The 23,136-nt window shown below is 46.9% G+C and overlaps 1 protein-coding gene across 38 annotated transcripts in view; it reads right to left on the bottom strand.

Moving 5' to 3' along the window:
- The window catches only part of LOC139361648 (disco-interacting protein 2 homolog C-like), a 217,552-nt gene that overhangs the window by 21,678 nt on the left and 172,738 nt on the right, over positions 1–23,136 (bottom strand). For 31 of the 38 annotated variants that reach the window (XM_071090354.1, XM_071090353.1, XM_071090352.1 and 28 more), the window contains one exon: positions 20,584–20,718. In XM_071090354.1, coding sequence (XP_070946455.1) covers positions 20,584–20,718 — 135 coding nt within the window. Of the gene's footprint in view, positions 1–1,563; positions 16,701–20,583; positions 20,719–23,136 lie in introns of those variants that run through there. The other 7 variants (XM_071090374.1, XM_071090378.1, XM_071090379.1 and 4 more) reach the window with 7 other exon arrangements.

Raw genomic sequence — 23,136 nt, 5'->3', positions numbered from 1 at the left:
ACAGTCCTGGACGTTTACTCGGAGGAGCTGAAAGTTTACTTCCATGCGGAAATGTGCACACAGACGTTGACAGCAGCTTTATAATTGCCAAAACTAGAAAGCAACCAAGATGCCCTTCAGTAGGTGAATGGATAAACTGTGGTATGTCAGATACTGGGATATTATTCAGCACTAAAAAGAACTGGACCCCTAAGCCATGAAAAGACACAGAAGGATCTTAAACGCATGTTGCTAAGTGAGACTCCAATCTGGAAAGGCTGCCTGCTGTCTGAGTCCAACTACAGCACAGTCTGGAAAAGGCAAAGCTGTGGAGACAGTCAAACAATCAGCGGCTGTCAGGGGTTGGGGAGGGGAGAGATGAATGGGAGGAGCATAGGGGGTGTGTAGGGTGGGGCAGCAACTCCAGGTGGGGCTTTCATGGGGGATCCATGCCGTTCCACGTCTGTGAAACCCACAGAGTGAGCAGCAGCAGGCCGAGTCCTCGTGTGAGCTGTGAACTGTGGGTGGTGGTGCCGTGTTGATGCGGGTCTGTCGGTCGTACAGACATGCTGGTCTGGTGAGGGCAGGAGAATGATGGAGGCTGTGCCTGTGCTGGGAAAGGATATGTGAGGACTCTCTGTACTTTCCTCTTGATTTTGCTATGAACGGAAAACTGCTTTTAAAAACGTCTATTGAAAAGGCAAACAAAAGAGTGCTGGCCAGACAACATCAGTGTGAGGGTGTGGCCTGTGTTCTACGTTCAGAATTTCCCTTTTAGAATACACATATCTAAATTTTTCAAAGTTAAACCTTTGCATTAAGTAACTCACTACCAAGTTACAGTATCAGCTTGAGCGCTGCCAGGATGGCCAGGATCCTGTATCCTGACCGGCTTCTCCCCTTACAGGTGCAGTTGACGTCCATGGCCACATCTCAGTAAGCGGCAGGGCTGGAATCAGGAGTCAGGCTTTGCGGGACAGAGAGGAAGTGAGACCTTGTAAGCACGTGGCTGAGGGCGGGCAGGGAGGAGCCCGTGGCAGGGAGCCGGCAGGGATGACTTTTTGACCAGTTTTCCTTATCGCTGAGGCCTTCTTAGACTTGGGGAGTTGGGAGTCCCCACTCTCGGGTGCCTCAGAAACCAAAGGCTGCTTGTAATGCTCAAGTTCCAGATGCCTCAGGGGAGGTACCTGGGTTGTTGGGTGCAGTTCCGTTATTTGCTGCTTGGTGGGATTTGCCCGCAGCATTTCTGGTTGTTTTTAAGAGCTGATGTTTGAGCTGCTTAAAATCACATATGGATGTCGATTTATCTATAAAAGTTAAGAATGGAATTTGAGTGCAAAGAGTTGTGAAAATGCTCAAGGTTATGTACTAATGTATACATTACATTTGTGGAAGTATTTGAAAGTGCAGGATTTACATTAAACACTTCTCTTGATTTTTGTAATATCTACCTGTCATTTTCCCATTTGATTAATAGATGTCAGAGGGCTTAAATTTTGAGTGCCTGAATTCACTGAAATTAAAACTTCTTACATCAAATGTAATTGAACTGAATGTAGCAACAGTGCATACTTTTAGAAGTACTGATTTAAAAAAAATATATAAAAACACATATCCATGAACATGCAGATGGGGGCAACATATTAAACCATGGAAGTAGAATTAGTATTGTTTTCTGAGAAGACAAATTTTTAAAAAGTCAAGGGGTTTTATAACTTTCTAGTTTCCAACTTATTTGCCCTAAAGTGGAACATTGACAGCAGCAGAAGAGGAGATCCTGGGCCAGTGCAGGCTCTGGGAGCAGCGGGGTGAGTGCTGGAAGGAGCTGGCTGGAGGCAGAGCAGGGAGGTGCTCAGGCAGGCCAGGACGGCCTCAGGGCACGTGGCTCAGTGAGTGAGAAAAAGTTCACATTTCTTGGAGAGCCCTTGACTCTGCCCACAGAAAACCCAAACTCCTTCCAACGGGGATGTGCATCTCATGTAAAAGTTGTTACTCCCAGAAAGAAAACCAGTGGAAGTAGAAATTTTACGTATGCAGAAATTACTTCAAATTTGTTTCTAACCTTATCCTTTTCTTCCCCCATCTTAATGTGTGGTGACTTTCTGCAGGTGACGCACACATCTTAGGAGAGCGCTGTATTTCAGTTGCTGTTGGCTCTGATGTGACTTTGTGGTGTCCGATGTTCTGGTTCTGAGGTTCTGCGCAGAACGTGGCTCCTCCCTGCTGAGTGTTGCTTGTTGAAGGCCCGTGTGGAAACTTTTCCTGTAAGCTCGTTGACCGCAGCAGTCTTGGTTCAGAAACCTTTGGACCTCCTGAGACTTCACACAGCCTTCTAACCTTTCTAGTGTGACCTTTTCATTTTACTGTTCCCCATTAACCCAGATGTTTTCCAGAATGTAAGCAATCTGCTGAATGCAGGGTCGGGGGTGCCCTCCGTTGGCTCTGGGGAGAAGCATGGCTGTTTCTCCGGGTGGAGCTTCCCGCCCACCATGGTGTGCTCCAAGCCGCAGCAGGGTTCTTTGGCAGAAATAATCGTCGAAGGCCTGCGTGGTATGGCTGTGGGTATGCGACCTCGCGGCCATACCGGCCCCTCCCCATCAGTGGTACCACAGAGAGGAGCAGGGGGAGGCCTGATGTGCTTCTGAGACTGCGTTGTCCGTGTGTAACTAGACATGCAGAGAAAGTGTTGGAGATGAGCAGGAGACGGTGTCTGTCCCTGATGAGCTTAGCCGTGCCCTTGAGCGGGTCAGGTTTCTGTGCGGCTGATCTGGACTCAGCCTGGCTGTGGCAGTGCAGGTGACTGCTGGGCTTTGGCAAGGCTGCACCCACTGTCCGTCTGAAACGGCCCCCTTCCCAGGCTCGCTGTGCCAGCTGGGCGCCCAGGCCTGATTTCCCGCCAGGACGGAGGCCCTGTGTATGTGTTGGGGAAGGGGGAGGTGGGAGTCCTGCTTTATTGCCGTATCCAATGCCACGTGGGGTCAGCACTCAGGAAACATGTGCTGTGTGGGTCAGCGATTGAGTTCAGAAACCTGGAAAATTCAGCAGTGTAGGCTTTGGCCATGACCTGTCCAGCCCTGCGGCTCTTTGTTTCTGTCTCTGAATTTCCTGCCATAGCATCCTCCTCCTTCCAGGGGCCCCTGTTCCCATATGGCTGTTGGCAGCTTCACAGGTTCCTCTGCCTCCCCTCCCGGGCCCTGGTGTGGCTGGGGCAGCTAGTAGCTATGCAGATCCCACAGCCAGTAGACGGTTGGTGCCAACGTCTTGGGCCTGGGTTACCTGAGTCAACGACTCCAGTACATGGCTGAGCTTACCCCGAATGTCTGGATCGGAAGGCCTTGGGTTGCAGAAAGGTGGGAGTTCGATATCAAAGGACAGCCTGCAATGCAGAAGGGGAAATGGCTGTGCTGGATGGCCAGCTAGAGGAGTCTGTGCAGAGCCTGGGACCCGGTGCAGACACAGAGCTGACATGGGCAATGCAGTGACACGGCCACCGTGGAAGTGGGCAAAGTTACAGGCTTCAGACCGATATGGAGGGGCTGGTCTAAAACAATCCTCATTTTCCTTTAATCCTAGCAACTGCTGGCTTTTGGGGTGGGGAAGTGAGATCTGTGGTGGCCGCGAGGAGAGACAGGGATTTTAATTAAACCCCTCTTTCTGGGAGAGGGGAGTAGCCTTTTCTTTAGGACGGTGAGCATCGTCATCTCAGGCAGCTCAGGCTGCTGTAACGAAACACCATTGACTGAGTGGCTTATGAACAACAGGAATTTGTTTCTCACAGTTCTAGAGGCTGGAAGGCAGGATCAGGGTGCTATTGGGTGGGTTCTGGTGTGGGCTCCTTCCTGGTTGGCACATACCTTCTCTCTGGCCCTGATACAATGGGAGGGTGAGGGATTTGCTGGACCCCTTTGTGAGGCACAAATCCCATTTAAGGGTCTCCAGCCTGAGGAACTCATCACCTCCCAAAGACCTCCTGACAGCATCACATTGAGGGTGAGGATTTCAACCTGTGTTTTGGGGGGCAGGCAGTTCGCAATCGTCACCCTCTTTGTGTATTTCTGACTCAACATTGAGTCTGCCTTTGGCTCTCCAGGGGACAGAGCCTGTGTGGACACTGAGCAAGGTCAGAGCTGCAAGCATGTGCACATCGGGGGCAAGGGAGCTGCCAGGGGTGTGAGAAGGGGGTTTCAGCGTCAATCGGAGCTGCTTTCCTGGCAAATGTACTCATAAGCTATCCTGGCAACATTTGCTTTTCACGAAGAGTCGATGAGGCAGTGGGGGCAGCAGGCGGTGTTGCCAGAAGCTTGGAACTGATGGGCAGCAGAGAAGGGGCAGAGGCCACGACCTTGGGGTGGTCAGCAGTGCCAGGTGTCTGCCCTCCAGGACTCACGCCTGTGATTGTGCGGAGACTGAGCCGACCGGGGCTTGCCGGCCAGTGTGGCTCTCATGCAGGTGATTATCGGGGTTGGTTTCTATGTAATGTTCCCTCAACCTCATGCCCCCCCCCCCAACAATTTCTGTGCCTAGCAGAAATCATGCTGCATTTCCTTGATGAAGCCTTGAGTTTCCTGTGGAGATGTAGGAATAGCACGATTTGGCTCACGTCAAAATACTTTGCAGTGAAGCTGCACGGAAGAGGTTTCTAGGCTTCCATTTGACGTTTTCAACAATGCCTGAGTGTTACAGGACTGTCTTGCTTGTTAAAAAGCACCAGATGAAAAAGGCTAGTAGTTAATTATGGAGACTTTTTACATTAGCACAGAGACGGTGGCTTGAGGCAAATTCAGTGTAACGTAGGTGTGTTTGTAAGCCGTCAAACGGACCATCTCTCTGCGGGCGACACATGTTTTCCGGTATTGGTTTTGTTCTGTAAAAGGATGACTGGCATGCGGTACAGTCGTTCCAAAATTCACCTGGAAGGTGTCCACATGGTGCTTTGTTTTCTCCTGACATTCTGGGCACCACGAGGAAGTATTCCTGTCTTCAGCACTAGCAGGAGACTTTTCCTGAACACCTGCTCCTCTTTGGCGTTGTGGGTGTGAAGGGGTCAGAGTGACCCTGTCTTCATGGAGCTTTCAGACACCATGGGGATAGTGTGGCACAAGTGTCGGGCTCAGGTGGGACTCAGGTGGGACAGAGGCTTTCCCCAGAAAACAGCTGCCGATTCCAGGACGGCCCTCCTGCATCATGTCTGAATTAAGGCTGTTCTATTACAGCAGGGGTGTCATGTTAACTGGAAGTGCGCTTTTGTTCTGGGCAGTAAGTAAATTAATTGTACATTTGCCAAGGACAGTGAGGTTTGATTTGATGAATCCAGTAGGGAAAAGGAGAAGGGGCGTGGCTGGGTGGGGACGTGTGTGATGGGAGCAGAATGGAGCAGCCATCCAGGCTGTTGGGATGGAGGGGCCGCGCCCGCATTTTCATGGGGTCTGTCGCTGTTTGTGCCACTAGACCTGAACCTCTGTCTCTACAGTAGTAACGCATCATTCACGTCCCAGCAGGCCAAGTCCTCAGGAAAATGGGGCCAAAAAGTAGAAAACCATGACCGTAGAAGGCAACGGCACGTGACTGAGCTTTCTGGGTTGTGCGTCCTTGTGATAAAAACAGTCCTAACTGAGCTGAACACCAGAATGAAAACGAACCTTCCTCCGTGCTGAAGTCGGAAGAGGTGTGCTTGGCTATCCGCAGTGCCTGCCTGTTTGGGCGGTGATTACTGCAGGTCACACGTGCTGTACAGGAGGAGGGCAGTGAACTCTGGAGCCAGGCTGGCCGGGTGCAAGTCCCAGCTCCATAGCCAGCTCTGTGATCTGGGACAATTCACCTATGTCCTCTGCCTCTCGGTTTCCTCCTCTGTAAAAGGGGGGTAATAGTCGCATCTATCTGAAAGGGCTATGTGAGAATTAAACGACCTTGTAAATGTAAGGGGCTGAGAACAGTATCTGCTCTTGGTGAGCAGAAGGATGACCAGGAGGTGACCAGCAAAATACCCCTTTCGAAGCCTCAATACTGTTCTGTAGTGAGCAAAGACATAGCTCCTCTCTGGACGAAGCCATTAATAGTCGATCCTGGCAGGCAGAGTGCAGATTCCTTCAAATCAGAAATTTGAACTCTGGCCAATGACTGCTGTACTGATTAAATCTTAGGATTTGTTGTTAATGGTAAAGTAGTCTACAAAAACAGAAACAGTCTGAAGGAGTTTGAGAGGGTGTGGGCTCAGCTGCAACCTCTCCTCCCAAGGCCGTTGGTCAACATCATCTCTAGCCCTGTGGAAAGACAGAAGCAGTGAAGAAAATGTCGGACAAACATTTGGTGTGTTTGTACACTTCTCCCAGAAATCCTAAATGCTTTGCATGTTTCAGCTAATAATTCATTAAAATGGATTATGCTGACCATTTTATAACCTACTTCACTGCTCTCCTGTCTAAATCCATCCCTTTGTGACACATTTTTTTTACACTTGGCTCATTTTTTCAATTGTGTTTGCTGTCTTACTCCCATGTAAAGGATAAATGTGCATGTTTGTTGATTTGACTGAGACAGCTAATGCTAAATGTCTCTGTTCCTTGAATGTTGACTTGTGATGGTGTCATTTAAGTCTCTTCTCTTACCCCTTGAGTCAGCAAAATATTCCGTGTTACTTTGAGCAAAACTTGCTCATTAGTGTTATGGAGAGTATAAAAGCAAATGGAATAAGTTTCCTGCCTTCAGGAGGATTGAAATCTCAGTCGGTATGACAGCATGGATGGGAGTCGGCTCAGTTTGCAGCTTTTAAAACATGTTGGAATCTTTCCTCTGCCACTTTTGATGGTGAGACCCTGAGCAAATCATTTCCACAAGCATCATGCTCTCCATCTATGACATGGAAGTAAAAATAGCAATCTTGACAGAATTGTGATGACTACAGACGTGTACCTAACCTCTTATTTACTGCCTCCCGATAGAAGATATTGTAACTCATCCCATTTGAGAGCAGGTGGTGATCACCCCATCCTGTGAGATTCAAGTATAAGTATCTGGAATCCCCCATCTGCAGGTGAGGAAGACCCAGCAGCCCTCACAATGTCTTCTGGAAACTGGATTTTGTTTGAAGGGTGAACTGACTCCAAGTTTCTTCTGTTTTCACGTATTGTCCTTCCTACGTGGCTCCTGGGGTTTTTCCCTTCCTCCCAATCTACATTAACCTGATAACAGCCAGCTATGTTTTCTAGAATTCCCCTAAATTGACTCATGCCAAATACTGAATACAGTAGATTGTGAGGGGTTCATTAAATCACGATAGAGCATCCTAAGAAGGAAAGTAGACACCTTTGTTCTTAAAGGGTCTTCAGCTATCCCACCCTGGAGAAGGTTGCTGATTTCCTTTTCTCCTCGGGCAGTCTTGTTACTATGCATCACTTCTTTTCTCTGAGATGGAGTCTCGCTCTGTCACTCAGGCTGGAGTGCAGTGTCATGATCTTGGCTCACTGCAACCTCCATCTCCTGGGTTCAAGTGATTCTCCTGCCTCAGCCTCCCGCGTAGCTGGACTACAGGTATGTGCCACCACACCGAGCTAATTTTTGTATTTTTGGTAGAGACAGGGTTTCACAATATTGGTCAGACGGGTCTTGAACTCTTGACCTCGTGATCCATCCACGTTGGCTTCCCAAAGTGTTGGGATTACAGGCATGAGTCACCGTACCCGGCCTGCATCACTTTTTATGCCTCGTCTTCATCCTTACAGCTTCTCCTTCCTAGTGGCCTCAACTCCCAACCCCGGAGTACGGGTCACAACTGTCCATCTTCATGCACCACAGCTTAATTCCCCTTCTTCTCCTCCCCACCATGCCCTATGGGCTGCTTTTCTACAACCAGAGTGGAGACCCAGGGAGATCTGCTAAACTAAGACAGTGCTCACCCCTGGGAGAAAAATCTACTTCCCAGTTCTCAGTCCTGCTAAACTATTGTTAAGATAAAGAAGGACCATGATAAATCCTATTGGCTAAGAGAAGAAGAGTCTCCATGTTGCCATAGGACAAGAGAGGAGGTGACAGAATCTGCAGCCATTTGGTCGAATATGTGATATGTGAGTCATTCTGAGGAATACGTTAAAATTCTGTAGTCAGATCTTGGAAAATGGTAGTTCCAGCAGAGGGAATAATATAACAAAAAACCCAGGCAGAAAACAAGTGTGTGTGTGTGTGTGTGTGGAGAAGAACAATAATGTGATGTGAATGAAGGGTTCGGTGTCGTGAGTGAGAAATGGCTGACCGAAAGTAGGGAGATGCAGAGAGGAAGATACCACGGGAAGACTGAACATCACATTAAGTGATTTAGGTGATTCTGCCTGCAGTGCAAATATTTTGGGCTCTGAAGTGAAGTCATCAAAAGGTTTACGTCTGTAATGGAGGATTGGTCTAGATAGCCTCTCAGATCCCACTCGGCTTTGAGATCCTTGATTCCGGGTCACACCTGCGGGTCTGGAGGGCAGTTCTGCAGGGTCATGAAGGAAGGATTCCAGGAGGCTGTGACACGAAGGGCATTCAGGTGACCACATCAAGAGATCAAGTGGGGTAACAAAAGCCTGAACTAAAAGGAATGCAGTGTAAATATGAAGGAGAAAGAGGAAATGGGAAACTTACTAGAAACGATAAGTAGAGAAAAAGGGGAACGTGTGATTCCAAGGTTTAGAACAGTATTTGTAAGTTACAGTCCCACAACTTCTTGCATAAACAGTATCTAAGAGAGTCATTTTAAGAAGAAGAGCAAACTTCCAAGTTCCACTGAAAGACATCAGCATCTCTGTGGAGTGAATTGGGGAAAGAGAATGAAGAAGTCTGCTCAACTTTTAGACACACAAAATGTGAATTGAATTGCATGAGTGACAACAATGTGAAGATATTTAACAGGAGCTCTTTTTTCTCTTTTTGGCCTACGGTATTTAATCCTTCTATCATTATCGTCCTTTCTCTAATTTGATGTCTTTGAACCTTTATTCAAAAATCTACTACGTATATGTAACATGTTTGTGAGATTATTACTAGACCCTCTAGGAGGTTTCATTAACCCAGTTTTCTCTTATTATACCAATACCACACTATCTTGGTAGTTCAGGTAAGTCCTCCACCGTTTTATTCCAAGTTGTCTTAGCTCTGTTGGGTTCTTTAAATTTCCAGACACATTTTGGAATCCGCTAGTTCATTTCTACTGAAAAATAAAAATAAAAATAAAAATCATGCTGTGATTTTGATTGGAATTGCATTAAACCTCTGATCCACAAGCGCAGAACTGACATCTTAACAATATTGAGCCTGCTGATCCATGGACACAATATATCACTTCATTTATTTAGTTCTTTAATTTATTTCAACATCACTGCCTGCTTTTCAGTGTATAGATCTTACACATCTTTTGTCAGATTTAGTCTGAGGTATTTCATGTTTTGATGTGCTATAATATTGCTTTGTAAATTTCCATTTCCAATTATTTCTTTGCCAGTGTATAAAGAGATATTGCTTATGTGTTTAGCTTGTATCTTGCAAGCTTTCCAAACTCACTTATTAGTAAGTAATTTATTATTATTAGTTTTAGTGGCTTTTTGTGATTTCAGGAGATTTTCCACACAGGTGATCACGTCACCTGCAGATCCAGATAGTTTTAAATCTTTTCTAATAAGGGTGCATTTTATATATTTTAACTTGCCTTATTGCACTGACTAGACTCCAAAAAAATGCTGAAAAGCAGTGAGGAAAAAGTCATCAGGTGGGATGGTAAATACAGCCCCTGTTCTTCCATTTTGACCTGAAGCACCCAGTGTGATCATTTTCTCATTTGATTTTCGTGAGGACTTTTTGTTTCCTTTTTTTCCTTTATTTTTAAAAAATACACTATCTTTTAGGCAGTTTCACCTTCACAGAAAAATTGAGGGAAAGGTGCAGAGAGTCCTTCTATATGCCTTCCCTTCCCCCACGTGCACAGCCTCCCCCACTAAAAACTCTCCTGCCCAGAGGGAGCGTTTGTAACAATTGAAGAACCGACGTTGACATATTGTCACCCAGAGTCCACAGTTTACATGAGGGCTCCGTCTTGGTGCTGGTTCTATGGGTTTGAACAAAGGTGTCATGACATGTATCCACCATGATAGCATCGTACAGAGCAGTTGCACTAAAATCCTAAAAATTTCCATGTTCCACCTCATCATCTCTCCCTCTTCCCAACACCTGGGAACCACGGATAGTTTCACTCCATAGTCTGGCCTTTTTCTGAATGTCCTTTAGTCTTTTCTGATGGGTCTCTTTTGTGTAGCCGTGCATGTTTAAAGTTCCTAAGTGTCTTTTCATGGCTTGACAGCTCACTTCCTTTCAGTGCTGAAGAATATGCCATTGTTTGGATATATCACAGGTTATTTATCCACTCACCTAGTGAAGAACATTTTGGTTTCTTCGTTGCCTCCAAGTTTGAGCAATTATGAATAAAGCTGCAATAAAATTAGCAATTATGATTAAAGCTTCTATAAATGTCCGTGTGCAGGTTTTTCTGTGAACACAAGTTTTCAACTCCTTTGGATAAATACTGAACAGTGCAATAGCTGGATCACATGTTAAGAGGATATCTCGTGCCCATCAATGATACACTGGATACACAAAATGTGGCACGTATATACCACGGAATACTATGCAACCATAAAAAAGAATGGGTTCCTGTCCTTTGCAGGGACATGGATGAAGCTGGAAGCCATCATTCTCAGCAAACTAAACTAAAAGAGGAACAGAAAACCAAACACCACATGCTCTCACTCATAAGTGGGAGTTGAACAATGAGATCACATGGACACGGGGAGGGGAACGACACACACGGGGGCCTGTTGGGGGTTGGAGGCAAGAGGAGGGAGAGCATTAGGACAAATACCTCATGCATGCAGGGCTTAAAACCTAGATGATGGGTTGACAGGGGCAGCAAACCACCATGGCACATGTATACCTATGTAATAGACCTGCACATGTATCCAAGAACTTAAAGTAAAATTTAAAAAATAGGGAGTATAGTTTGGTAAGACAATGTGATAATTTTACAAACACAAAACATGTCATACCCACTTCCCCACCTCCCTCAAGTGCTTTCAACAGCATCCTGTTGCTGTTATTAAGAGAATAAAGCATCTACCATCATCTCCCAGCCCCTGCCTGCCTGCCTTCATTCTTGTCTTGTGCCACTTTCTCCCGTGCTTACTTCCTTGCACGTGCCTGTTTCCTGCTGCAAGAGGCATTCTGCAGCACCCCCATCTCTGTTTAGACCGTGGTGTCCCTACACTCCACCGCCCTCAACAATCAACCTCTACTTCTCTCCAGACTGCAAGGGGATCATACCTTCCAGAATGCATCGGTTTTCTACCTCTCATCCCAAGATACGCCAGATTCTTTTACAGCATAAATTTAGAGAACCCCGCTTCCCTTTCTTTGGTGTGCTTTCCTGAATTCTTCATCAGAAACCCATTAGAGTGATTGTCTTATTAGTGCCCATTCTCCCCATCAGGCTGCAGGTTCGTGAGAGCAGGGGCCACGGTCATGTTGGTGAACCACGGTATTCTCAGTGACTATCCATGTGCTTAGAAAGTATTTGCTGAATGAGTAAATGGGTCTGCAGTTCCAACCAAAGCTAGAAGCTTGACTTTGGAAGAATGAAAGTAGATAACGTCTCCAAAGCAGACCCCATAGCATGAGAAAAGAAAGGAAGAACGGAGGCAGAGCTGAAGGATGAATATCGGCACAGGAGTAGGTGAGAGTTCCAGAAATGCTGGGTTTTCACGTGTTTTTACTTACCTCCTATCTGTGTTTCCATCTCTGTGTAGCGTGACTCTCACATCCCTCTCAATTTCTACATTTCTTTACTGACAAGGACAGAGGTAGTGCATTGGACACACTACTAACCAGCATACTCTCTCGGACTTGCAAGGAAATGTAGAGAAAACAATCTAGAAATGGTATCTCAGAAGAAAAAAATATCAAAAATATGAGAATAAATGTGGGAAAAAAATCAATGTTTAAAGACAACTTCTCAACATATTTAGGTATCTCTGGGACCTAAAATTTCATCAGAACTCCCCACACTTCTTTCTTTTTACATTGCTCTGTGTGTGTGTGTGTGTGTGTGTGTGTGTGTGTGTGTGTATTCAACAGAAATCTACCAAAAAAAAAATAATAATAATGCTATTGCTAGAATAATGCTACTACAGGGGAGAAAAATGTAATCTTTTCTTCCACCCATCTTAGCTTCATTGGTTGGGGTTCCTATAACAAAAGACAGATGAACCCCCAAAAAAGCAAGCGGAGGTTTATTAGCATGTATATTTCATATATACATGAGAGATACACAGGGAATGAGGGAATCTCAAAGAGACAGCTCAGACCTTTCTTTTATATAACATCTTCAACAAGGATAATAAATGTTTCTAGAAGTGCCAAGACAAAGTAAAAGGACTTTGGGTCATTGGGGGCAACAAATTGTGGGAAGGCCAATAAATGATAGATTTTTGTGTAAATTCCTCTGGTGCTGTTTCCTGAATAAGGGTCTGAAGTTGTCTACAGAGATTGAGCTGCGTCCTTTCTGGCAGAGAGGGGAGAAAGGGCACTTTTGTCTTTGTATAATATGATTATGTTGTGTGCTTTTCAGAAACTAGAGGGAAGGCCAGAGCGCTTCTTAATTGCTTTCAGCTCAAAATATTTTAGCATGGCGTGTTGTATTCTCTGCACTGTTCCTGCTGCAGATATCTCTAAAGGCATCAGTCGCATCCACAGCACTACTTGTGGGGAAATATTGAGCAGAACTGGAATCAAATGTATAATTCAGCCCCATAGAATCTGAGCCACAGGACAGAGAGAACTGCCCGGGAGTCAAAGCAGACACTGAGCAGCTGACATTCTAAGAGTCTCCTTCCAGTAGATCGGCGCATAAACTCAAGTTCTTTTCACAGATTTGTCTGTGTTTCTTTTTTGGAAAAAAACATAACCCTGTAGCGAAAATGTCTACTTCACAGTGCACCAAAACATCTGGAGCCTTAGCCAGAAGCAGCACAGACCCAGGCAGCCTGGTGATGTCCGGCGGGGGCAGCCCATAAAATCCATCAGCATGTGGCCCTGCGAGCCGCCACCAGTAACATATGTTTACATGCTAATGAATGTCAGGCTCATTTAGAACAAATTTGCATCCATCAAAGTCAAACAGCGAGCAGAGCAGCACATTTTCCTGTGTGTCAGTGGCCCCTGAGATACCAGGGAGAACTTGAATTGCCTGACCCCTTCAACTTCCAAGCATCCCAGAGGGAAAATGCAGACCCCAGGAAAGGACTGTGCTGGAAACCATTTGTTCTTACAGATGTCCGGAGTAGTCTTGTGACTGACCCAAAGACTCCCCTCTGAGGGTGGGGGAGACCTAGGTTAGGAGAGGGTGAACCGTGCTGCCTTCTAAGACCTTCCTTCTAAGGGAGGTTGGGAGAAACCCAGAGTAGGTGGAGGTGAGCCATGCTGGCAGGACCTTCCTTCTAAGGGAGGGTGGGGAGACCTAGGGTACGTGGAGGTGAGCCATACTGGCAGGACCTTCCTTCTAAGGGAGGGTGGGGGAGACCTAGAGTAGGTAGAGGTGAGCCATGCTGGCAGGAACTTCCCTCTAAGGGAGAGTGGGGGGACCTAGGGTAGCTGGAGGTAAGCCGTGCGGGTAGGATCTTCCTTCTAAGGGAGGACGAAGTGTGCTTTGCTAGACTCTGCGCTTGAGTCTCAGCGTGGCGGACCCAGATGGGAGCAAGTCACTTCTATCCTATGATTCTGGGTGTCCTCATCTGTCATGGAAGGTTTGGTTAGATGAGCTTAAAGTCACTCCAGTTGCAAAGCTGTGTGACTTGTAGATACATGCCAGTGTGAATGACTCACTTCACTTTTACAAGTTGCACAGATAGCCAGGCTTCCCCTTGTATCAGTCAGGAGGTCCCAGAAGACTTTGTCACAGGCAAAGAGGTGATTAAAAGGAGTCACTGACGGGATTCTTTGGAGATCGGTGGGCAGGGCCCAAGGGAAGTGAGAATAGCACTCCCCAGATTATGGGCAAGGGATGCCTGGGGAGGGGCTGCTAACGTGGACAGGCATGAGTAAGAGAGGACTGAGGACAGCTCCTCTCCCTCCTCCACCTTCTACCTGCTGCCAGCAATGAATCCAACCAGCAGCCCTAGGCCAGGCCAGGCTCCCAGAGTCAGAGCCAGGAAGAAGCCAGGCACATGGAGAAGCCACTGGTCCCCACCAACACCAAGGGTGCAGTAAGAATTTTGATGGAAACATTTAAAAACTCATTCAACAACTTCCTATCTCCCCAACCAGCCTCTACATATGATTCCACCTTTTCCGACTCCTGAGCCATCCTCAGGGGTGTCACAGGGGTGGGGCTGCCTGCTCTGCCCAGGGCCTGGGACCCTCCAACCTTCGGAGGTCTGGAGTCCCCTCTCCCCTCCCTGGCAGCAACTGTCTTCTCTGCTGTCAAATTATCACTTCCATCCTCCCACAACACATGAGAATTTAAGACGGGATTTTGGTGGGGACACAGCTAAACCATATCAAAGGGGGGACCTGGGGCTTCCTCATGGGGCTCTGGCATGAGCTTGGGTGACACAGGTTATAAGACCCCATCTGCTTCAGGTTTAATTGCATACCCCAATATTCCCAGGTTGTAGTCCTAACCAAGGACCTCAGAATGTGTCTGTATGTGGAGATAGGCCTTTTAAAGAGGTGATGAAGGTAACGAAGTCATTAGAACTGATGCCCTTGTAAGAAGAGATCAGGACACAGACATCTATTGAGGGACAACCGCACGAGGACACAAGAGAAGATGCCATCTGACAGTCAAGGAGAGATGCCTTAGGAGGAGCCAGTCCTGAACCCACCTTGACCTTGGACCTCCAGACTCCAGGACTATGAGAAATACATCTCTGTCTTTTCACAAAACTGCCTGTGGCAGCCCAACCAGAGCCATGCGCCATCTTTGGTTCTCAGAAATTCCACTGGTTTTTATACTCCTGGATTTTAGGAGGCCCCTGGATGACCAGCATGTGGCTAAAGTTAGAGAAGGAGTTACTTGTGTAAGAGAGCCCCACACATCTCTGAGCGGACACCGTACAGCCCATGAGATATTGGGTGTAGTACCATCCTCTCTTCCCTAGGATATTAAGAACAATATCACAGGAGGGGTGTACAGCCACAGCCCCTGCGTCACTGGGAGCAATAGCATCTTCTCCCCCTCTCAATATAAGGAACAATATCCCAGGGTGGGTGTACATCCCCTGTGATATTGGGTGTAACGTCATCGTCTCCCAATGCGGATATTAAGCATAGTGTCACAGGGGGGTGTATACCTTCTCCGCTATCGGGAATAATATCCTCTCCCCTCAGGACTGTATGCAAAATATCGAAGGGGTTTTACAACTCTTGCGATATGGGCAGTAATATCATCCTCTCCCCACCTAGATGTTAGGAACTCTATCACAGGCGGCCGTACATTTCTTGCGATATTGGGAGTCATATCCTCTCCCATCATGGATATTAAGAACAATATTACAATGGAGGTGTACCACCCACTGCCATATTGAGAGTAATATGCTCTCCCCTTCGGGATATTAGGAACAATATCGCAGGAGGTGTGTACAACCTCTGCGATATTGGGAGTAATATCATCCTCTCCCCCTGAATATAAGAAACAATATCACAGGAGGATGTACACCCCCTGTGATATTGGGAGTCATATCATTTTCTCTCCCTCTGGATATTTGGAACAATATCACAGTGGGTGTGTACACCCTCTGCGATTTTGCCACTAGTATCATCGTCTCCCTCCCAGGATATAGGGAACCATATCACAAGGAGGTGTACACCCCCTGCGATACTGGGAGTGATATCGTCCTCTCCCTCCCTGGATACTAGGAACAATATCACTAGGGAGTGTACACCTCCTGCAATATGGAGACTAATATCATCCTCTCGCCCCCTGGATATTAGGAACCATATCATAGGGGTGGTGTACACCCCCTGTAAAATCAGAAGAAATATCATCCTCTCCACCTTTGGATGTTAGGGACAATATCACGGGGGAGGTCTACGCCCCCTTCGATATTGGGAGTTGTATCATCCTCTCCCACCCAGGATATAAGGAACAAGACGACCGAAGGGAGGTACACCCACTGCCATAGTTTCAATAATGTCATCCTCTACCCCCTGGCTGTTAGGAATAACATCATAGTGGGGTGTACACTTTCTTCGATATTGGGAGTGATATCATCCCCTCCCCGCTGGATATCAGGAACAAGTCTATTAATTATTAATATTAATAAATATAAGAAAAATTAAGAGTAATCATCGACATTAATAATCACAATAAAGATAGTAAAATAGTTAAAAATGTTAACGATTAGCATTAATAATCAGTAGTAATATCACTACTAATAAAATAATGATATCAGCAATTGTTACTTAAATCAATATTAAGTGATGCTGGTAATAAAATAACAATATTAGCAATTATTTTAAGCATGCATAATCATATATTTAAAATAATTATCCATAACAGTATCCTATTAATAGTATCATTGATAATTGTTAATATCGATCATGGATGTTTAATAATTAATCATATTACTCCTAATACCGCAGGGGGTGTACACCTACCTGTGATGTTGTTCTTAATATCCAGGGACAGAGAGCATGGGATGTTGTTCCTAATTATCAAGGAGGGGAGAGTGCAATATTACTCCCAATATGACAGGGTGTGTACATCCCCCCCAAGGCACTGTTCTTGCCATTCAAAACAAGAGAGGATGACATGACTCCAGATATCGAAGAAAGTGCAAACCCACGTGTGATATTCTTTCTAATATCCAGAAAGGAAGAAGAGGATAGTAATCCTCATATGGCAGGAGGGGTACACTCACTCTGATATTTTTCCAAATATGCCGGGGGAAAAGAGAATAATTGCATTCCCAATATCGCACCAAGGGTTGTACACCCCGTGTGAGATGGTCCTTCATAATGTTTCAAGGCGGGAGGGATGATATTATGACATATATGGCAGAAAGTGTACACTCCCCAGGGATATTGTTCCCATGATCCTGGAGGGAAGGGGATGATATTACTTTAAATATTACAGAAGGTGTACATGCCCCCAGTGATATTGTTTCTAATTTCCACGTGGGAGAGGAAGATATGACACCCAATAATGCAGGGAGTACAAACAGTCCTGGGATATTCTTCTTAACATTCAGGGAGGAAGAGGATATTACTCCCAATACAGACGGGTGTACACCCTCTGACGGTGTACACACTGAGGGTATACACCCATCTGTGAAAGAGTTCATAATTTCCAGAGAGGGAGATGATATTACTCACAATATCATAAACAGGCTGTGAGTCCACCATGGCCCCTAATAGCCAGCGGGAGGAGAAGGGGTGGCTATTAGTCCCCACCTTGTGGGGGTGCCTCACCCCCCTGCGAGGTGACTCCTAATAGCCAGAGGGGGAGAGGGGGTGGCGATTAGTCCCCACCTCGCGAGGGGTGCCTCACCGCCCTGCGATGTGGCTCTTAATATTCGGGGGGGAGAGGGGGTGGCTATTAGTCCTCACATCGTGGGGGAGGTCCTAAAATAAAATATATGTTAACTATTTAAAGGTGTGAATTTTATTACATATAGAAAAATGTGCGTTTAGCGTACAAATGTGCACATTTATGTCAAATACATGAAAACACATAATCCAGGTGTTTCGGTTCATACCACTGTAGAGACTTTTCGGTTTCTTTTCATACAACTGCCCAACTGGGGCCCAGAGCCAACACCCACCAGCTGTGTCACTGCGTCTGTTGTTTTACTGTCACACACCGGCCCTACCCCACAAAAAAAAAAAAAAAAAAGCCATGGCACTTAATAAAAAATTAATTTTACAACGTTATTAGAGATGACTTGTAGTCCTCTTTGAAGAGACTGCAGCATGTGAAGGATTTCAAATACAACTGTGTTCTGGGTCTCCTGATCTAAGGACCTATCCGCACTGGTGGCTTTAGCAGTGCTTCATGCAAACTTCCAGAAGGCATGTGTGTCATGTCTAAGAGCAAACTAGAGTTCACGCCTCAGCACTGTGTGCCTCTTCTTTCTTCCGTCCCACGGGCACCGTCTTCTCCCAGGGAGCTGGTGCTGTGCTCTGAGGCTCTGTCCCACCAGTCCCTGCCAAGTCCCTGGGGCCACTGTGGAGAACCAGCCTCCGTCTGTCAAAGTGTGTTGTGCAGAAAACAACTCATCCAAATCTGTTTAAAAACCACACATTTGCGACGCCTCTAGGCCTCAGAAGGTGGAGGCAGACAGGTAAAGGCAGCTGCCATGGGGGCTGAAGTTCAAGCCGGTCTGTCCGGCGACTGATGGGCACTGTCTGCAGTGAGCCACTGCACATTTAGCGAGGCTGTCTGGCCCCTCACCTCTGCCAAGCCTCCACCCGTCGAGTCTGGCCTGGATTCTCACACGCCTGCACAGCCTTCATCTGGTTCATAACTCAGCTCACAAAGGGCCCCATACAAAGGCCCCCGTACCGCGGCAAGGACGGCGGTGGTCACACCTGTGGTCATTTATCCTCTCTGCATCTAGCTCCTCTTCCTGAGGCAACAGCACCTCTGAAGTCACAGCCTGGCCTCCCAACTCTTCCCCGTCCCGGGCTTCTTGGCATGTTGCTCTGCTGCACACACCTCAGCAAATACTGCTGATTAGCCAGAATCACCCAGAAATCTCTTAACCTTGATTCTGACTGCTTTTATAATTTGTAATATTTGTACTTCTGGTGTGATTTGAGGAACAACAAATTTTAAAATTAGAGAAGATGTGGTTTTTATTCTCTCCTTTCTACTTGCAACCTTGAAAATTCAAGTAGCAGCAAGGGTTTGTTGAGAGTAACTTCCACCAAATAGAACCTATTACAAATGTACTACAGAGTGTCAAATAACCACATAGATGTAAAATAGAGATGCAGACACAGATATAAAATCCAATGGTTAAACCAAACTGAGAAATGCTTGCCAGTTTGATAGGACTTCTGAAACTTGACAAAAATGTTGGCTAAGGGATACAAGATGTTATGAGATGAGTGAGATGCTTGGCCTAGAACCACAGGCTCTCTCCTCTTTACAGCAGAAAATCCATAAGGAAGTCAAATCTGAAAGAACCAGGTACCATTGAACGGCATCATCAGTCGTCCTTCCCATCCCTCGGCCAGCTGAGGTGAGTGCAGACAGTCGTTCACCAACATCCATCATCCATCCTCCAGGCCATGGCTACACTTTACTCCCAGGCTCCCTGTCATTATGTAGATTAGGTAAATCCTAGCCACTCTCACCTTAAGCCTACCCCTGCCAGCGTGGCAATCACCCAGTCCCAACCACAGCAAGGACAGCCGTGTCCGTGGGAACACAGAGCAGCGGTCTGAAAGGAACCTGGATCTCTGAATACCTCATGGAGCAGTCACCAGCCTGGAACATCCTCCCTGACGGCTTTGCAAGACAGAAAAACTCCTTGGTTCCTCAAGCTACAATACTGCAGAGTCTCAGGTCACAGCATCCTTATCTACCCTCGTCAGGAACCGTTCAATGCTCATCAAGACATGAGAACAAAACTGCAGTGGCACAGTCACACTCGACGCAGACCACCTGCTGCTCACATTCATCGTATTAACACCAAAAAGCCACCGTGGTGGATATCCTGGATGTGGACACTCGGCGGCTTTTTGCTGGAGATGCGCTTTGTGCATTTATCGCACGACCATCTTGGCATCAGGAGCTGCAGCGCAGATGGCAGCTGTGCATGTCACAGGGAGTCTTATTCGCTGGAATCTCAGCCAGCTCCCAGCATCAGCTCCCACAGGGTCCTCTCCTCTGGGAGCACGTGCTTGGACGCCACAGTGTCCTGTGGATCCACAAAACCGCGCTGTCCTCCCTGGCCACTGTGCCTGTCCACTGTGCCTGTTGCGGCTCCGATAGTCCTCCGTGTCTACCTGTTGGGGCTCGGATAGGCCGCCTTGTCCGCCTGCGAGTCCCGTGCACTACAAGATTACGCCATTCCAAGGCTGCTCGATGAGGCTTCACACGGGGGCATTGTATTTCATTCACTGCTAGGTTCTACACTGACTTTTATGACCCCGGGGAAGGACTAAGACTTAAATAGAACAGCGGCTAGGTGATACAAACCGCCGCTGTAATCAGAACATACCAAGACCAGGCCACAGGAAGGAAGAAGCAGCCCTGGGCCGCAGCCTGTTACCAAGTCGCTGACATCTCTGTCCAACATGGATAAAAAGACCCTCTTTCCTCCGAAGTCTAAAGCAACATATCGGCCCATCTAACAGTAATTCTGTTGTACATTTAACTTCATCTTGCCCTTCTAAGTGACTGTTCACGGTCTTAACACCTGAACAAGAATTTCTCAGTTGCTGAACCACTGTTCGTTATTCAGCAGATAAAATGGCAGCAGATTGCACCCCAGGAAGAAACACACCCAGTCACGGGCACAGAACGGGACATCAGCACAAACCGTTTCCCAGAAAAAAACGCATCTCTGCTTTGGGACATACCATCCCCGGTCTCCATGAGCTCGGCGTTGCAGTACTTGGGCGCTGTCCGGGACCCCGTGGAACCCTGTGGTCGCTCCATCTGTATGGAGTGCTCTGAGGTGTACGTGGTTACGTCAGGAGGTGCAGAATGATTATCTGTAAAGAAGCACATCATGAGTGTTTCTGGTGGTTGTGGCGTTTGCTCTGCAGGTTGAGCAAGCCATAGCTCAGGAAGAGACGGGAGCGCAGACGCTCACCCTGGGGGTGCCGTGAGAAGCCAAAGCCGATCTCAGCCACGTCTGCCACAAACATCTGGCACAAAGGGGGACCCCAGCATAACTCATGTTGCCGAAAATGGAGTAGAGTTCGGTGAAACCTCAATTTCCTAACAGGAGCCACGTCAGCGGCATTTTAACTAGAATAACGTTAGACCGGCAATGGCAGGGCGCCAGGAAGCGTGTGTGTGTTCATGGAAGGGTCCCGTTTCCTGTCGGCCACCGTCCACACAGCCCAGGGCTTTACTCGCGCTTTGGAGCCCAGGGCCTGGAAATGGAAACCCAGCTCTGAAAACTTCTGGGGATTTGGGGATGTCCCTAAAGCTCTCCGTGCCTCAGTTTCTTCATCAAATGGGAACAGTAATGGCTATGACCATGTAGGATCGGGGCGGGGGGGTTGGCCAGTGTGACTATGTTGTGCCTGGACTCCTTAGAACACTCACGCACACATGATCACAGATGCTAAGTTCTCATTCACAGGCTTCTGATTATCTCAGAAGGTCAAATGCACATCTGACTTTTTACTTCTCTTCTTTTGCCACACAAAATATTTCTGCTCTTCAAGTTTCATTATTTTGTCACAGCTTTTCCAAAAAACTCCCAAACTTATAGAAAATTTCCAGATAGTCTAGGAGGATTATCTTTGTGCCCAATTAGAAATTACCGGAACGCGATCAGCCGAGAGTTACATTTGGGTCACACTGAGCCCTGACGTACATGAGTTAGGAGCCCCTCATAGTTTGGATAAATTAATTCTTTGTACTAAAACTTCCTCCAGTATTGAAAGGGTAAACCCACACAGGGAGGCCCAAGTGCAGTGATCCATTTATTCAAAAATATGTGTTTTCCTTGGTAAGATTCTGTGCATTTTCTTAAAATTGAATAAAATCTGAGGATACAAATGCTTCCACCAAGTGGCAGAGGCGGTGTCTGGCCTCCCCGTTCACGTCTGGCAGAGCCTTGGCCACTATCCTGCAATCCAATATACACATGGAATTTTATTATGGAAAAATACGTAGCAGTCACACATTTCTGTTCAATGTTTAGCCTGCTGTGATTTCAGGTAGGGTTATTAATTCACATAAACGAGTGTACATGTTCCTGAAACTGTGTCAAACTGAAGTTTAACACTGCTTTGCATTTGAGTACTACTTTGCAAACTTTTAAAGAGTATTTCTGTTTTCTCCTTTATACTCACAACAGTTGAGAGAGAAAAATTATTGTTTTCAATTTTTTTTCCCTCACTCAAGCCTAAAGCAGGAGAAGGGACTTCAAGATCCCAGCAGCAGTAATTGGGAAAAGTGAGACAGACCCAGCTCTCCTGACAGCAAACTCCTGTTCCAGACAGAAAACAGTTGACGCTTTCAGTGTCAGTGAGCACCGAAGGGGCTGGGACCCAAGTCAATCCCAAACACCTCTGGGTGTGAAGGAGTCAGTGATCTAGAAGTGAACATTCTGGGGTTCTGGGGTGTCTGTCGGCTATCTGATCACACATGACGTCCACCTGCTTCCCACTGAGGGTTTTGCAGAGATCAGGCTTTCCTGTGGTAGCTGGTGCCGGGAGGGTCTGAGCCTGCGGCTCGTGCTCCGTCATCGGCGAAGTGGTACACAGTCATCTCCGGTTACTGCTTTAATAGAGACACACACCAAAACCTATTCAACCCAAGTCCCATACTTGATGGAAAACATTTTCTCCTGAACCATTCAAAGGCAGAGCGACGCGAGGCTCATCGTGGCTCCCCCACGTGTCGACTCTAGCTCTAGTAATTCTCACTTCACTCCTTTTCCACGGCATCTTCAAACGTTGTAGGGCAGTGATCCTAACTTTGCTCTTTTTCTAATACAGAGGATCTCCCTTGTCATAGAACCTACACAAGACAGTGCGCCACGCCCAAGAAATCTGAACACCTGTGGCAGACAGCAGCGTAAAGCGGCCGTGCTTAAAGCCCTCGTTTCCTTAAATGACTCCCGTGGTCAGGAGGAGCACACTTTAAAACCCTGTCCTGTTGACTGGGACTGTTAAGGTTTCACGCAGGAGCATAAGTGAGAAGAAAAGATAGAAGCGGATATGGCTGCAGGATTCCCCAGGAACACGAAAGGACTTATAAAACAGAAGGCCCCTGGAATTCGGATATGGCTGCGGGATTCCCCAGTAACAAGGCCCCTGGAATTCCAGCTGTGGGAGGAACCTGGGCATGAGAAAAGCAGTACAGCAGCTTCCAGAAACAATCCAACCAAAGCACCCCAGGGGCCAGAGGGGCTCTGCGCTCTTTCCACTAAGGGATTCCACAGCCAAGAT

Source organism: Macaca nemestrina, unplaced genomic scaffold, assembly GCF_043159975.1.
Source record: "Macaca nemestrina isolate mMacNem1 unplaced genomic scaffold, mMacNem.hap1 Scaffold_82, whole genome shotgun sequence".
Lineage (NCBI taxonomy): Eukaryota > Metazoa > Chordata > Mammalia > Primates > Cercopithecidae > Macaca > Macaca nemestrina.
The sequence above is the reverse complement of the archived record's forward strand: the minus strand, read 5'-3'. Positions and strand labels throughout refer to the sequence as shown.